Source organism: Geotrypetes seraphini, chromosome 11 (genome assembly GCF_902459505.1).
Source record: "Geotrypetes seraphini chromosome 11, aGeoSer1.1, whole genome shotgun sequence".
NCBI lineage: Eukaryota > Metazoa > Chordata > Amphibia > Gymnophiona > Dermophiidae > Geotrypetes > Geotrypetes seraphini.
In genome coordinates this window covers 8,123,038-8,139,832 of record NC_047094.1, presented here as the reverse complement: position 1 = coordinate 8,139,832, position 16,795 = coordinate 8,123,038, and the positions used below count along the sequence as shown (strand labels likewise).

General features: G+C 44.5%; 3 protein-coding genes across 4 annotated transcripts in view; 2 read left to right on the top strand and 1 right to left on the bottom strand.

The window, feature by feature from the left end:
* SLC5A10 (solute carrier family 5 member 10) overlaps nt 1-16,795 on the top strand; it is a 175,465-nt gene that overhangs the window by 80,215 nt on the left and 78,455 nt on the right. The window lies entirely within an intron of this gene.
* FAM83G (family with sequence similarity 83 member G) overlaps nt 1-16,795 on the bottom strand; it is a 76,692-nt gene that overhangs the window by 35,980 nt on the left and 23,917 nt on the right. The window contains exon 2 of the mRNA XM_033963145.1: nt 8,272-8,439. Coding sequence (XP_033819036.1) covers nt 8,272-8,439 — 168 coding nt within the window. The remainder of the gene's footprint in view (nt 1-8,271; nt 8,440-16,795) is intronic.
* Nucleotides 197-687, top strand: LOC117369121 (actin-related protein 2/3 complex subunit 5-like protein). The gene has a single exon (XM_033963149.1). It carries the CDS (start codon nt 238-240, stop codon nt 685-687), a length of 450 nt encoding a protein of 149 aa, XP_033819040.1. The 5' UTR covers nt 197-237.

The following is a 16,795-nucleotide window of genomic DNA, read 5'->3' as shown; positions in this document are numbered from 1 at the left end:
CTATGACGGTATATCAGAAGTACCGAGAGTTACATGGCTAAGACCAGGCTCGGATCCAAGCCTATGCCAGTCTGCACCTGGAGGAAATATGTTTGCAGTGGTGTAGAAAAAGGGGTGGGATTGACGTTGGGATTTTGCTGTGCTGTCGCTGCTGCCCCGCGGGTTTCCCTCCCGCTCCTTCTCGCTCTCGGTCTCCTCCCGCCCCGTTCCCTTCTCCCCGCCCTCCCTTTCCCCGACATGGCCAAGAACACGCTGTCCTCGCGCTTCCGCAGGGTGGACATCGACGAGTTCGACGAGAATAAGTTCGTGGACGATCAGGAGGAGGCGGCGGAGCAGCAGGGACCAGATGAGGGCGAGGTGGACAACATGCTCAGGCAAGGAGAAATGCTAAGAGCTTTTCAAGCAGCCTTAAGGAATTCCCCAGTTAACACGAAGAACCAAGCAGTAAAGGAACGCACCCAAGGAATAGTGCTTAAAGTGCTCACATCCTTTAAAAGCAGCGAGATAGAACAGGCAGTAAGAACGCTAGACAGAAATGGTATTGACTTGTTAATGAAATACATTTATAAGGGATTTGAAAAACCAACAGAAAATAGCAGTGCGATATTACTGCTGTGGCATGAAAAGGTATTAGCATATGGTGGACTAGGCTCAATAGTACGAGTTCTTACAGCAAGGAAATCTTGAGAAGAGGAGGCTGCGAGGGGACATGATCGAGACATTCAAAATACTGAAAGGCATCGATAAAATAGAGCAGGAAAATAAATTATTTACATTGTCCAACGCGACACGGACAAGAGGACATGGTTTGAAGCTAAGGGGGGACAAGTCCAGGACAAATGTCAGGAAGTTCTGCTTTACGCAGCGAGTGGTAGACGCCTGGAATGCTCTCCCAAAGGAGGTTATTAAGGAATCCACTGTGCTAGGATTCAAAGGCAAATTAGATGCACATCTCCTTACGAGAGGCATAGAGGGTTATGGGTGACTAAAACTACATCAGGTGTGCACCTGACTGGGCCTCCGCGTGTGAGGATCGCCGGACTCGATGGACCATGGGTCTGATCCGGAGATGGCAGTTCTTATGTTCTTATGTTCTTATGTTTAAAAGACTGTTTAACTTGAAGCAAAGGGAAAACGGTTTTGGACACAACTATGAAGAAGGAATTAAATGACTATTGACACATCTTTCTAGAGATTGCTATTAAAATTAAAATATTTTGGAAAAAAAAAAAAAAAAAAAAAAGGGGTGGGGGTGGCGTGTGTGTCCGTCCCAGGCACCGTCTTGGAGTCCTGGCACCCGTCTTCCTCTCTGTCCCCCTCGCCCCCTTCCCGACTCCCTCTTCCCTTCCCTCGTACCTCACTAATTTTCCCGGAATAAGCAGTATAATAAGAATATAAGAATAGCCTTATTGGGTCAGACTCGTGGTCTATCAAGCCCAGGACCCATTCTCACGGTGGCCAATCCAAGTCCCTAGTACCTGACCAAAACCCAAGGAGTAGCAACATTCCAGAATCTTGAGGATTAGCAATATTCTGGAACCCCCAATGAGAGCAACATTCCAGAGCTGAGATTGTGATGTCATAATGCCTCATTCCACAGTACCTCAGAGCCAACCTCATAAGTCATAAGTGATGTTACAATAGCTTGATTGTCCCATACTTGGCTCACATAAGAACAGTCATACTGGGTCAGACCAAAGGTCTATCAAGCCCAGTAGCCCGTTCTCACAGAGGCCAATCCATGTCCCTAGTACCTGGCCAAAACCCAAAGAGTAGCAATATTCCAGAATCCCTAAGAGTAACAAAAGATTCTAGAACCCCAAAGAGTATCAAGATTCCATGCTACCGATATCCAGGGCAAGCAGTGGCTTCCCCCATGTCTTTCTCAATAACAGACTATGGACTTTTCCTCCAGGAACTTGTCCAAACCTTTCTTAAAACCAGCTACGCTATCCACTCTCACCACAACCTCTGGCAACGTGTTCCACGGCTTAACTATTCTCCGAGTGAAAAAATATTTCCTCCGTGAACTTGCTGCCCTCATCGCTGTCAGCGGTCTGTGACATCAATTTCGGGTCCTGCACCGAGGAAGTGACATCAGAGGAAGAGCCGACGCAATGCGGGCAGCAAGTTCATGATGCTGCTCCTGCTGGGAAAATGAAATAGGTATGGGGGAAGGGGTGGGAGGGCAGGGAAGGGCACTGCCACCCTGGGCGCCTCTGACTCTCGCTACGTCACTGTATGTTTGGATGGAAGAGATGTCAGAGATGAACAAATGGTATTTCCCTGAGGATTGTATGCATTTCCTTTTCATATGATTATTTTATCATGTATTTGCTTTTATTTTGTCGTCATTTTAACATTGTGAATTTAAACCATGTAAACTGTTTAGTTTTAAACGGTATATAAGTTTTTAAAATAAATAAATAAGAAAGTCTGGGATAGGCACGGGGGATCTCTTAGGGAGAGTAAGAGGTAACTAGCGTGGATGGGCAGACTGGATGGGCCATTTGACCTTTATCTGCCATCATGTTTCTATGTAGAGTTTTTAGGTGTAATGAGAAGCAGGTGGCAGAGACAGGGAACATGCTATGATGGTCTCATTTGCAACTGGCTCTGTGAAAAATCACTAGAATTCAGGTTGTGGGTCAAAGCGTTCTCTTAATAGCACTTTTTGAAGCCAGTTTGATAGTATAATTTTACTATATATATATATATATATAAATCCTCTTCAACCAGACACAGGAGAACCCACTCACTATTCACAGACCCATCATCTAAAAATGTCAAACGAAAAAAACTATATGACAACCTAATAGCCTCCAAAACAGCTAAACTGGACAGACACCATTCTGTTATCATCGACCACAGACTACAAAACCTTCAAGAAAGATATTAAAACCCTACTCTTCAAGAAATACATAAAACCCATCTAGCACGACCAGTCCCTACCCAATCCCCTCCAACCCTCTCTATACCCTTAATACACCCCAATGTGCTTCTAACTACCCAACAAAGTCTAAAATGCTTCTAATTTATCCAACACTTATCACCTTAATATTTTGACTTCTCTTTGGCAATTCTTATTACCCAACATCTATCACCTAAGATCTAGACAACTCCTTGGTACTTCTTAAGTAAATATTATGACATCGCTTATGTTATTCCATTTGGTACTTCTTAAGTAAATATCGGACTTCGCTTATGCTATTCCTTCAAACTTTTAATGTAATTCTTGGTAACTTTGATGTAATCCGCCTTGAACCGCAAGGCATTGGCGGAATAGAAATCACTAATGTAATGTAATATTTATTATTATCTATTTAAGGTGATCAGTGATAGAGCTCTATGTTTCTATAACCATAAAGCTCTATGACCTCACAATGCAAGTGTTAAGAGTCTTAGCCAATAAGAAGAGGAGATGCAAATGTTAAGAGCTTTAGCCAATAGGGAGAGGAAGAGATAGTGGATGCTGCGGATGGGCCATTTGGCCTTTATCTGCCATCACGTTTCTATGACCTCACAATGCAGAAATAAAGAGCCTCAGCCAATAGGGAGAGGAGGAGATAGTGGATGCTGCGGATGGGCCAACACAGAAATTGAAGATGACCAGGGATATGTGTAGGAAGCCTAAGTAGTGAGAATAAAGGCAGAGGGTCCCAGATGCTGCAGCACAGAGGGAGGCTGGATGAACTCTGGTGGTCTTTTTCTGCCCTCAGTCTCTCTCCTGTATTATCCTTGAAAATGAAGGGTGTGCTGATAAAAGGAGGAGACTTTGAATAATATGCAAGAAAATGAGTTTCATTGATGGCTTTTCCTTTGTGTTATCTGCCTTGTCCACCAAGTCCACATTAGCAGGCTGTGTATCAGGGAGGGCTGGAAGATGCCCGGAGACCCGCAGGATGGCACCCGATTTACAAGAAATGTTGGACAGCCGTCCTGCCTGAGAGTGTGTTACCCGCAGCCTGGGAACCACCAGGTCTCGGCGTGTCTAACATGTGGGATGCCTTGTTCGGAACGTTAACGCCATTCTAGAAATCTCCTTCCATTCAGGAAGTTGCTTAAGCCTTCTTGAAGTGAACATCAAACGTCTTTTGAGTTATGTTTTTATTGAAAAACGGTGGACCAAATTGAAGAATGGTGATTACTTGATAATTAGTTTGGACGCAGTCTTGTCGAGGACACGATGATATAATACTGTGACTTTGTATTTTCCTCTAATTGAAGCATGTCTCCTTTTTGAAATGTTTATTTTATTATGTATGGAAATTTCTGAGCCACCTTGGATAAAGGCGGATTAAAAAATGTTTTAAATAAAAATAGCACAATTAGAGGGAAACTAGTGACAAATGTTCTTTTTTTCACAATTTCTAAATCACAGCTCTAAATTTAATAGCAATAAAATTGTGTTTGTAAAGTGCTCAGACCCTGTAACCATCTGTTTAGTGGTAACACCAAACTATGGCTATCGTTGGGACCAACATCACCTTTACAGTCCCAAAACCACCCACTCAATGCTGTAAATATTAACTATTATAAAGTTACTTATCTCGGGTGGCTGATGGAATATAAGCACATAAGCACATAAGCAATGCCTCTGCCGGGTCAGACCTGAGGTCCATCGTGCCCAGCAGTCCGCTCACGCGGCGGCCCAACAGGTCCAGAACCTGCGTAATAATCCTCTATCTATACCCCTCTATCCCCTTTTCCAGCAGGAAATTGTCCAATCCTTTCTTAAACCCCAGTACCGTACTCTGCCCTATTACATCCTCTGGAAGCGCATTCCAGGTGTCCACCACCCGCTGAGTAAAGAAAAACTTCCTAGCATTTGTTTTGAATCTATCCCCTTCTAATTTTTCCGAATGCCCTCTTGTTCTTTTATGTTTTGAAAGTTTGAAGAATCTGTCTCTCTCCACTTTCTCTATGCCCTTCATGATCTTCATGCCCTTCATGAATAAATTGTCAATAACCACAGATGAACAGAAAGTACCAGTGCTTAAACGTGCTGTAGTGAAAAACTAATAGCCATGTTGAAATCCTTGGCCCCCCTTCTTTTTTTCCCCCCCATATGGGGAGGGGGAGGAGCTCTGTCGGCTTCCACCGTCGCAGTCTGTTGTTTGCGGCTTTCTCCTTTTTGTTTGGGAGCTCCGGCTTCTACTCTGTCATGAGCACACCAGGCCCGTTTTGAGCCTGTTAGCTGGTCACGCGACCTGCAGCACTATTAAATCTCATTTCACATTTAGGGTGTAGACATTGATCTCTTTTTTTCTAAAAAGACTCGGGGCTGGTACCAGTAATGTACTCGGTGCAACCCACCCTTTTGGCAAAGACATAGGCAGAAGCCATTAATGACAGTCTTGGGCACATCCTAAACCTGTTTCATGGCATCCAGGCCAGAATTAAACAGGGCTGTGCCGTTCTTTACTCTTCCGTCAGAGGCATATTTATAGGGACTGTATGTGGGACAAGGTATGGTACGAAGAAGCGTGGAGGCAAACAGAGAGTCCCTTCTTGCTTAACACGAGCCTCCGCGATGGAATGCAAACAGGCGGAGGGAGAGAAAAATGACTTAGCTGGGATTAGAGCCCAGGCAGACTTGCTCAAGAACACGGAGTCTTCTGATCAGAGAATGACATGAGGACAAATTATTCCCCGTCCCCGCGGGGACTCATTTTCCCATCCTGTCCCAGCGAGTTCTTTCCCTGTCCCTGCCCCATTTCTGCACGCTCCGTCCTCATCTGCACAAGCCTCAAACACTTTAAAATCCTAAGTAGCAACATTCTAGAGCTCAGATTGTGATGTCATAACGCCTCATTCCACCAATGCCTAAGCTCCGTCCTCATCTGCACAAGCCTCAAACCCTTAAAAATCCTAAGTAGCAACATTCTAGAGCTCAGATTGTGATGTCATAATGCCTCATTCCACCAATGCCTAAGCTCCGTCCTCATCTGCACAAGCCTCAAACACTTTAAAATCCTAAGTAGCAACATTCTAGAGCTCAGATTGTGATGTCATAACGCCTCATTCCACCAATGCCTAAGCTCCGTCCTCATCTGCACAAGCCTCAAACCCTTAAAAATCCTAAGTAGCAACATTCTAGAGCTCAGACTGTGATGTCATAATGCCTCATTCCACCAATGCTTAAGCTCCGTCCTCATCTGCACAAGCCTCAAACCCTTTAAAATCATACGTGTTTCAGGCTTGTGCGGTTAAGGCAGAGCTTATTGGAATGGGGGCAGAGACAGGAACAGCGACAACACTCGCGGGGACGGGGGGAAACTGAGTTCCTGCGGGGGCCGGGGACAAATTTGTCACTGCGTCATTCTCTACTTCTGATGGCAGAGGAGGGGATTAGATGTTCAAATACCTGCGTGGCATAAATGCGCATGAGGCGAATCTCTTTCAACTGAAAGGAAACTCTGGAATGCGGGGACATAGGCATAAGGGGACAGATTCAGAATTAACCTCAGAAAATACTTTTTCACAGAAAGGGAGGTGAATTCAGGACAGCTTGGGTCAAGTACACTGGATTTCTAAGGGAGAGGAGGGGATATGGGATAGAGGGTTGGGCTGACTAGAAAAGCCAGATGGTCTTTATCTGCCTTCATTTTTTCTGTCTCTTAGAACTTGGACAGAGAAGGTTGACGTGACTTACCCAGGAATGCACAGCGATCTGGGTACAGCTGCGGCCAGACGCCAACGGGCAGTGATGGCTGTCACAAGTTTGTTTGTTTTAAACAAAACCGACCGGTCCGTAAATTCAAGATGTTAGGGGCAGTTCTGAAAAGGGTGTTGCAAGTCTTTGCGCTAAGATAGTATCCTTCTATCGGCACCTGGGAATCCAGACTCTGCTGCAGAACAGAACCCAAGTTGGCATTTGGGACATTCAGGGAGTGTGGTGCAGTGGTTAGAGCTATAGCCCCAGCACCCTGGGGTTGTGGGTTCAAATCCCGCCCTGCTCCTTGTTGACCCTGGGCAAGTCACTTAATCCCCCAGTGCCCCAGGTACATTAGATAGAGTTGTGAGCCCACCACCGGGACAGATAGGGAAAAAAATGCTCGAGTACTTGAATAATTTGTAATCCACATAGAATTGTAGAATATGCGGAATATAAATAAATAAAACCCAAAGTCCACGGAAGGCGACCAGTGTTCCACACCCCAAACAAAAGTATCAAAAGCAACATAAAATGGAACACAAGTTTCTGGCATTCCAGGAATTTCATCGCACTGTTTGTATTCCTCAAAATACCTTATAGTCACAACAAATAAAAACCCATTAAAAACAAATACATTTAAGGTACCAAGAGTCTGTGTCAAGCTGTTACAGTATTAACACCGTCTGTTCAGTGCTAAGAGTCCTGTTAACTCTGTGAGAACCGAACACCTTGTGTTGCTTTTGGCGTCTTAAAGGTTGGCACCAAGACCTGCCTAAGGGTGTGATCCACCCGGGCCCTGCCCATAGGCACACTCCCCTTTGAAACTACGTGCCGAAGCACATAGGCCCTAACTTAGAGATTAGCAGAGCCACCTTCAGTCGTCATTTCCGAGACTCCGGTGCTCGAAACCCTTCCACCCTGGCAGTGTGAAACCAAAACGATCCCACTCCTTGGTTCATAGACAAAACCGCGGAAGACAAAGGCGCGCGCCGAAGAAAATGACAGTTTTTAGGGGCTCCAACGGGGGGGGGGGTTGTTGGGGAGCCCCCCACTTTACTTAATACAGATCGCGGCGGCATTGTGGGTGGTTTGGGGGGTTGTAACCACTGTTCCCTCTAAGCTGAGCAGGAGTCCTCCACCCACAGTCTCACCAATAGAGGGTGCTGTTTTACTGTCACATTTTTCAATTGTGAGGGACAGGCAAGTTCTGCAGGACTCCAGGGAACATACCTGTCCTTAGCGACTGAAAATATTCCACCCCCTAGTGGTAGCAATGCAGCTGGAGGACACCAGCTTTGTAACCCCCCTCATTATACTGTAAACTTAACTTTTTCCCTGTTTTTAGGGAAAAAGTGAAGTTTTCAGTGAAATGTGGGGGGTTACAACCCCCAACCCCCCCCCACAACGCCCCCACAATGCGGCACGATCTGTATAAAGTAAAGTGGGGGGGTTCCCCCACACACACCCCCGTCGGTGCCCCTAAAAACAGTTATTTTCTTCAGCGTGCGCCTCTGCGCTGCGCTCAGTTGTCGGCGCGCACCTTCGTCTTCCGCGGTTTTGACCTGACACCCACCCCATTGGCTGCTCTGTCCCTGCATTTGGACTGTACGTACTTTCAGGTGCCCTGCATGCATTTGCGCCCTCTCGCACATCTGCAGGAAATGGTTCACATTGGTTTCTTCCAGTATGATGTAGACACCGACTTTCCTTTTGAATCCCACATCCAACATGTCTTTGAATATGTCCACGTCCGTGAACATGTCCATCACCACAGCAATGACCTAGGGAGAGGAAAAGGACACCGTTAGGAAAAGGGAAAATTCAAATCCAAAGAGTGTAACGGTGTTTGGAGCTCTGCTAGCAGACATTACTGTATGTGGCTGAGGACGAGTCTCTTTATCCATTTGGATCAACCCACTTCCTGTTCCTCCCCAACATACATGCCCCCCCTCCCCTGAAAAGCTTCCAACCTTTTGGCCTTTTCAAACTAAGGGGGTTTTGTTTTATTTTGTTTTATTGTATGCATTTCCCAAAGTAAGGGGAGGGAGGGGGTTATAATTGAGTAATAGTTGACATACTTACTTATTAAGTATTATATGCTGTTTAAAAATTATAGTAAAAGAGTATATAATGAAATGTTATGTTTACAGTAAGGTATGAAAGAATGTCAAGTGTATACATTTAGATTGTACACTTGTTATATGAAAAATGAATAAAAAACTTTAAAAAACCCCAAAAAACTAAGGGGTCCTTTTATTAAGGTGACTAAACGCTAAGATATGGACCTTAGTAAAAGGACCCCTAAGTCCAAATCTGTCGCTGCTTTTGACTAAGCCATGCGCAAATAAGTCCTCTCCAACTTTGACCTCTGCAATACTATTGGGTTAATCTCCGATGGAAAATGTATCCCTTTTTCCGTTTTTCAAAGAATCTGATTCTTCTTTTTTTACTTAAAGAATTTATGTTCCCACTACGTATTGTATTTCCCTTTTTCCTGTTCTTTCTTTCCTATCAATAATGTAGTTCTATCCTAATTCTTTTTGTTCCTGTTTTGTTTAGAACCGTATTTTTTTGGACCATAAGACGCACCCACCTGTAGAGGAGGAAAAACCAAGAAAAAAAAATTGGGTTCAGAATTTTTTTCTTCTTCTTGGTTTTTCCTCCTCTACATGTAGGTGCGTCTGGTGGTCTGGTGTTGGAAAGCCAGAAGCCGCCCGCAGCCCCCCCCCCCGGTACAGAGTGGCGTGGGACCAGGCAGGAAATGCAAAGGTCGCGCTCCTGCGTTTTGCGTCGCTCTTCTAAGACAAAGGCAGCCATCCAGGAGATCACGCTGGACCACCGCCACTACAAAAGGTACTTGGGGGGGAGGGGGGCGCGCAGTGTATTCGGTCCATAAGACACACCCCCTTTTGGGGGCTGGAAAAGTGCGTCTTATGGTCTGAAAAATGCGGTAATTTTGTTTTGTCCTGTTCCGAGTCTGTTGATTTTATTTTAGGATTTTTATCCTTGTTACTTTTATTGTATCCCCCTTTTTTTTTAACCGCTAAGAAGTTTTGATTTAGTGGTATAACAAATTTTTTATCAACTTGGAAACCTGAATGCCAGAAATCTTGGCAAGATGCTTCTCATCCCTCAGCCTCCACCATGTGGGGTAATCGGTTATTGTTGCAGACAGACACCCCGGTAGATTAGGGACTCTCAACCCGGTCCGTAACACATCCAGTCAACCTGGTTTTCAGCATTTCAGAATGAATTAGCATGCGAGAGAGAAAGCCACATACAGTTATTGTATATTTTGCACCATCTTCATCTCATGCATATTCATTGTGGAAATCCTGAAAATCTCAATGGCAAGGTATATTGGGAACCGCTGTGGACGTGTCATACAGTGTCGACCTACAGATTCTGTTAGAATCGGACCCTTTAAATGTTCTTTATGATGCCTACAGATAAGTTTCAGTGCTGTATAAGCACTTCAGGTTCAACAGATGTATTTAAATATTACTTCTATATTACTCAGTGAGCCAATCAATCCAAGTCAATTACATAACACCATTAATATAACATTAATAAACACACACCATAATAAATATGAGAGCCATTTCATAAATAATGCACACTTTTTTTTTTTTTTTTTTCAAGTATTTCTTTACAATCCTTCAATATAGTCTCCCTGCTTTGCAATGACCGGGTCCCAACGTCCGGGAAGCTTCATTATTCCATCCAAGACACCGTTTTTGTTCAGTTGACGAATGGATCGGGTAACGTCAGAAGAAAGGTCTTCCAGAGATGCAAAACGATGTCCACGCATAGGTTGTTTCAACTTTGGAGAAAGGTCGAAGTCTGGTGGACTCATGTCTGGAGTGTAGGGAGCAGGAGGTAACACCTCCCAGCCGTATTCGCGTACTTTTTCAATGGCAACATTCCCTATGTGTGGGCAAGCGTTGTCGTGAAGAACGAGTGGCCCAGCCAAGAGCAACTGAGGTTGGGTTTTATGCATTTTTTGGCAAAAAAATCACGATAATACACAGTTGTGACACTTCTTCCACATGGAACTTTGTCTGTGATGATGACGCCTTCATGATCATAAGCAAAAATCATCATTTGTTTGACTTTTGATTGAGCTCCTCAAAATTTTTTTGGTCATGGGGAAGATGGAGCTCTCCACTTGTCATTGAAGAACTACACGAATACGGCTGAGAGGCGTTACACCTTATACTCCCTACAGTCCAGACACGAGTCCACCAGACTTTGACCTTTTTCCCAAAGTCGAAACAACCTATGCGTGGACATCGTTTTGCATCTCTGGAAGAGCTTTCTTCCGCCGTTTACCCGAGCCATTCGGCAACTGAACAAACACAGTGTCTTCGATGGAATAATGAAGCTTCCCGGACGTTGGGACCCGGTCATTGCAAAGCAGGGAGACTATATTGAAGGATTGTAAAGAAATACTTGAAAAAAATAAAAATAAAACATGTAAATAAAAAAAATAAAAAAGTGTGCATTATTTAAGAAATGACCCTCGTAACTAGAACACGTTCAATAAAGCACAGGCCAGACTGAGCTTCAGTCAGAAAATCCCACACCTCCTACACCTAGCAAGTTTCATGAAACAAAAAAAGCCTTACAGAAAACACTAAAGAATTAAGTTTTTGTCTTGCCACAACAGAAAGCCCCCCCCCCCCCTTCCCAGAAAAGGTGGGAACCTGAAACCCTACATTACGCAGCTCTGCCTTTACCTGTGTTTCTTCAGGTTAAATACCTTAGTAAGATTCTGGCCATTATTTTAAGCAATTAAGCCGGTGCCCTGTACGTCTTTGTTGTCAAAAGCATATGTTTAGTTTGGTGCCGTCACTCTTGGACCAAATTATCATCTGGCTTTCCTTCGTTTTTAGCCCACTCGCTCTCTTCAAGCACTTTTCGAACTCGGCATTCGGGTTTGCACTTTCCAGCTCACTCACACGTTCACGTTATTCATTGTCTCCATTTACGTCGTGTTTTTTTTTTTTAACTTGCCTTTTATTCACCCACCTTCTGGCCCAGGTTTTTCAAGGGACTTTTGATTTAATTCAGGTTCACTCCTCGGTCTTTTCACGGTGGTTCCTACACATTCACAATCTCTATCGGTCACACTTTTGGATCAGTGCTTCCGTTTACAACTTATTTTTATCATTTTGTTTTTTAATTGTCCTTTTTTTTTTTTTCCCCCCCAAGGGCCCCTGATGAAGGCATAGCTCTGCCGAAACATGGACCGTGTTGTGTCCGGATCACATGTTCTCCTGACCGCAATTGTTTCTCACTGCGTACCAATCAGCGTTTTGAATCATATCTACAATTATATCGCTGAATAGAAAGCAATGGAAGGAGGAAAGATTGAGACAATTGGGTTTTATTTCCATTGAAAGGAATGGAAGCAAAACCCAGCTGTCTCAATCCATCCTCCTTTTTCTGGAGCCATATGGTAACCCTAACCTTTCCCTCTCACACCCTTACTGTAAAGCAAGGTTAAGGTTGCCAGATTTTCCGTTTGGAAAATCCGGACCACTAGACCCACCCCGTCACGCCCCCAATCCCACCACCTGCTCTGGTCGCGCATGCGCGGATGCCCTCCTGCCTAACTCAATGTAGAGGAAAGCTTTTCAAAACACGGACAAAGTGCCGGGTTTTGAAAAGCTGTCCGGACTCCCCCCCCCCCCCGGACATGTCCTCAAAAGGAGGCCATGTCTGGGGAAGTCCGGAAGTCTGATAACCCTAAGCAAGGTGAGATTCACTTTGTTTCTACCTGTCGCCTCCTGAAAGCTGCTCAAGAAATGAATTAGATAGTATCACCTTATATAAGCTTTTTTTGGCTGGAGGGGCCAAACACAGCAAGCTCAGGCCCTGTCCCCAAGCTCTCTAGTTGGACTAAGGACCCCAGCGGCCGTCCTCTTTGGGCTACCTCTGCATTCAAGTTTTGTCTCATTCAGAGAATCCTGGAGAGAATCTGTGATGGATGTGTTCAAACACCAGATGAGTTCTGTAGGAAGATTAGTTTATGAAGGCTTTGGTCTAATCCCTCAAGATTTTCCTTAGGATCCCGTATTTTAAATAATGAAAACGACTCCAGTAAATTCTTTGGCATCGTAGCTGGCTTTTCAGCTCCTTCATAATCCTCCAGGGTCTCCTTTCCAGCTCCCTCCACCAAAAGAAACTCATTAACTTCCTGTTGTCTCTGCTCATCCCAGACTTTGTTACTGCAGACTGGGGAGCTGTTTCAGTCTGAAATCAGCTGTGTGCGAAAGGCAACGATGACTTAATTGTGTAATCACAATGAAAAAGTTTCCATTTCTTTGAGACACAACACAATCCAGCTGGCAGGCGTGATAACTTTCTTAGTTGTAGTAATGGTGATGTACATTATTTCATTCGATTTATCTCCTGCCCTCCCCAAGGAGCCCAGAACAGGATACACAGTAACATCAGGGCAGGATTAACCAATAGGCCAAGTAGGCACGTGCCTAGGGCCCGAAATGGTCAGGGGGGCCTGATGAAGGAGGGCATCAACACTGTGTTTTTCCAAAAGGCGATGGACCCCTCCAGCATTGATCGGCAACGTGGCCCCCCCCCATCGACGGAAAGTAAGACAAGCAAGCAATGCAGGTAAGAAAGGCAACGGGAACTGTAATTGTGCAAGCAGTGCTTGCCCAAAGCTTCCCTCTGACGCAGCTTCCTGTTTCCGCCTGGGCGCATGGTGGGGTGGGGCGGGGCAGGGGCCCAGTGTACTTGTGTGCCTAGGGGCCCTCGACGGATTAATCCTGCACTGGGTAACATGCATAACAATTGGAAACAGAAGACTAACCCACAGTGGTATAGTGAAGAAAGTTGGCGTCTGGGGCAGTGGTGCCGGGCATTGCTGTGCTGAGTGCCCTCCCCCTGCTCTCCGCGTATCTCTTGAAATGTTCGCCGGCACAAGCAACATCTTCCACCCGCTGCTCACGCTGGCCTCAGCATCCTTCTGACATCACATCCTGGTCCTGCGACAAGGAAGTGACATCAGAAGGGGGCCGAGGCCAGCATGAGCAGCAAGTGGAAGGTGCTGATCGCGCCAGTGAACATTTAAAGAGGTATGCGGGGGGGGTTGGGGAAGGAGAGGTGCTGGCGCCCTCCGCGAAGATGTAAAGAGGCGCTGGCTTCCCTGCCCCCCCCCCCTCTTACTACAACACTGATAACACGCGGTCAATGTATCTAACATCTAGGCACCCACATTTATACCAGCTGTAGGGTTCAGGTAAATGCGAGTACTTTTTAAATTTGTGTAACATTGACTCCACCTGCTCGCAGTCGTGTTCTTTTAGGAAAACCTTGATTTGGTTAATTTTTTAAAAATCTATATTTGTTATGCAGTTCTGGAAGGGGATATGGGTAGAAATATTTATTTATTTACTTATTTATATTTTTATTTTTCAATTATTATATTTATTATTATTATTATTAGTTTCAAGTTTATTAAAAGATTTTTTAAACCGCATAATCAGGTTTGGAAATTGGGTGGGATAGTGATTGGTAGTTGAAATTGTAATTGTTTAAATCTGATCTTTGAGTTAATAATTTCCTTTCATATCTATTTTTCATTGTATTTCATTATAGTCAATAAAAATAATTATTCATTTAAATTTGCTGTAAGATGTTATTTGGATTAGCTCCGTTATATCTCTTCACTCCTTTTGAATGATGCTGTTCGACCAGGTCTACTCGGCCTACGGGCTCATTTACTTTTCCTAATCCCAAAAATTGCCGTTATAAAAAGAATTTTGATCGATCTTTGGCTTATCAAGCAGGAAAAGTTCAAGGGTTCCTTTTACGAAGTCGCATTAGCATTTTAACGCGCGTAATAGCACACGCTAAACTGCCGGCCGCGCTAGACGCTAAAGCCAGTATTGAGCTGGCGTTAGTTCTAGCCGCATAGTGTGGGTTTAGCTAACGCGGCTTCGTAAAAGGAGCCCCAAGTATGACCTGATTCAACAATCTGCATCTTATTGCACCTTTAGAAAACTGCTTAAGACCTATTTGTTGAAAAAATTTGCTACTTGATTGCTGATTATGTCGTAGTTTCATACTGTATTTTTCATTATTGAACTATTCCACTGCTTTTCTGTGGGCTTTGTAGCATCACTTGGAATGTCCAGTCCTCTTTATTCTGTGAACCGCCTAGAACTGTTTGGGTGTTGGCGGTATAGAAAAATAAAGTTATTATGATGATTCTCAGAGGAGAGAGGGGCGGTTGTAGACGCAACGTAGAGAATGACACGGTGATAAAATTCATCACCGTTCCCGTCCCCGCAGATAACCGCGGGAAATAATCTCATGTCATTTTCTAGTGTCTATTTCAACCTCAGTCCTTCTACACCAGCATTCTTCAAAACAAAGCTTGCGGGTCAGTGGTTGTGGCCATTCATACTCTGATTCTTATGTGAGCCAAAGATAATGAAGCCATTGTGACATCACTGATGTGATTGGCTCTTAGGCACTGGTGGAATGAGGCATCATGACATCACAATATCTGCTCTGAATACCAGAGACTGTCATTCTGTAGTGTCTGTTTCAACCTCAGTCCTTCTACACCAGCATTCTTCAAAGCAAAGCTTGCGGGTCAGTGATTGTGGCCATTCATACTCTGATTCTTATGGGAGCCAAGGATAATGAAGCCATTGTGACATCACTGATGTGATTGGCTCTTAGGCACTGGTGGAATGAGGCATTATGACATCACAATATCTGCTCTGGATACCAGAGACTGTCATTCTGTAGTGTCTGTTTCAACCTCGGTCCTTCTACACCAGCATTCTTCAAAGCAAAGCTTGCGGGCCAGTGGTTGTGGCCATTCATACTCTTGATTCTTCCCTCTCTCCTTAAAGAATGACATGAAGATAGTTTCTCGTGGTTATCCACGGAGACGGAAACGGTGATGAATTTTGTCACCGTGTCATTCTCTAATGCAACGTTCTTTGCGGATCCAAAGGAGTTCTGTTTTTGTGGCATTTAGTTGGAGCTCGTTTGCGGACATCCAGATTTTGATTTCTGAGAGACAGTTTTGTAGTTTTGCAATTTGAGAGTCACAGACAAACTCAGGTAGATGAAAGTAACAAAGACGGGAATTGACAGTGGAGGAGAAGGGTCAAGGTGTAGTTGGATTATGGCTTTGAAATATTGTTGTTGCTTTTGACTCGATGAAGTTACAGGGAAACACTTTTAAAACCACTAGGAGGAACTTTTTTTTTCACTCGGAGAATAGTTGCCAGAGGATGTGGTAAGAGTGGATAGCGTAGCTGGTTTTAAGACAGGTTTGGACAAGTTCCTGGAGGAAAAGTCCATAGTCTGTTATTGAGAAAGACATGGGGGAAGCCACTGCTTGCCCTGGATTGGTAGAATGGAATGTTGCTACTCTGGCGATTCCGGAATCTTTGAGATTCTGCATGGAATCTTAAGACTCTTTGGGGTTCTAGAATCTTCTTTTACTCTTTGAGATTCTGGAATGTTGCTACTCCTTGGGTTTTGGCCAGGTATTAGGGACCTGGATTGGCCACCGTGAGAACTGGCTACTGGGCTTGATGGACCCATTGGTCTGACCCAGTGAGGCTATTCTTATGTTCTTCTATCTATTGCTTGTTAAATGAACAGTGCTCCATATGCCTTTCAGTGCTACAGAAATGATAAACAGCAGTAGCAATATTGTCCTCTGGACCCCCTCTGAACCAGTACAATGCCAGGGGAAGAATGAGCTATAGCTCTGCTTTCAAAACTTTTATCCAAAATAACCCCCTTTATTATACTTAAAAAAAATTTCACATGGCCCTAAATGACAATGAAAAGTTAGCTGACCTCTCATCCACATCCTCTCACTTATCTAAAGCATGAAAGTGGCAGCGAGCCCAGGGCCCTGTACGTTGACCCTCCCTCAGAGACCTCAGTCTAACTAACAGGAAGCCCACACAGTATGGGGGATGCGGAGGGGGTGGGGCCATGAAATTCTCAGACTCAACAGCCCCACGTTGACTGCCGCTATAGGGCACGGGTCTAAAGAGAAGGGGCCAGCCCTGTTCCTATCACCTCATTCACTGTTGATGTGACCCCCTGTTGGAAACCACTGAGTTAAAGTTC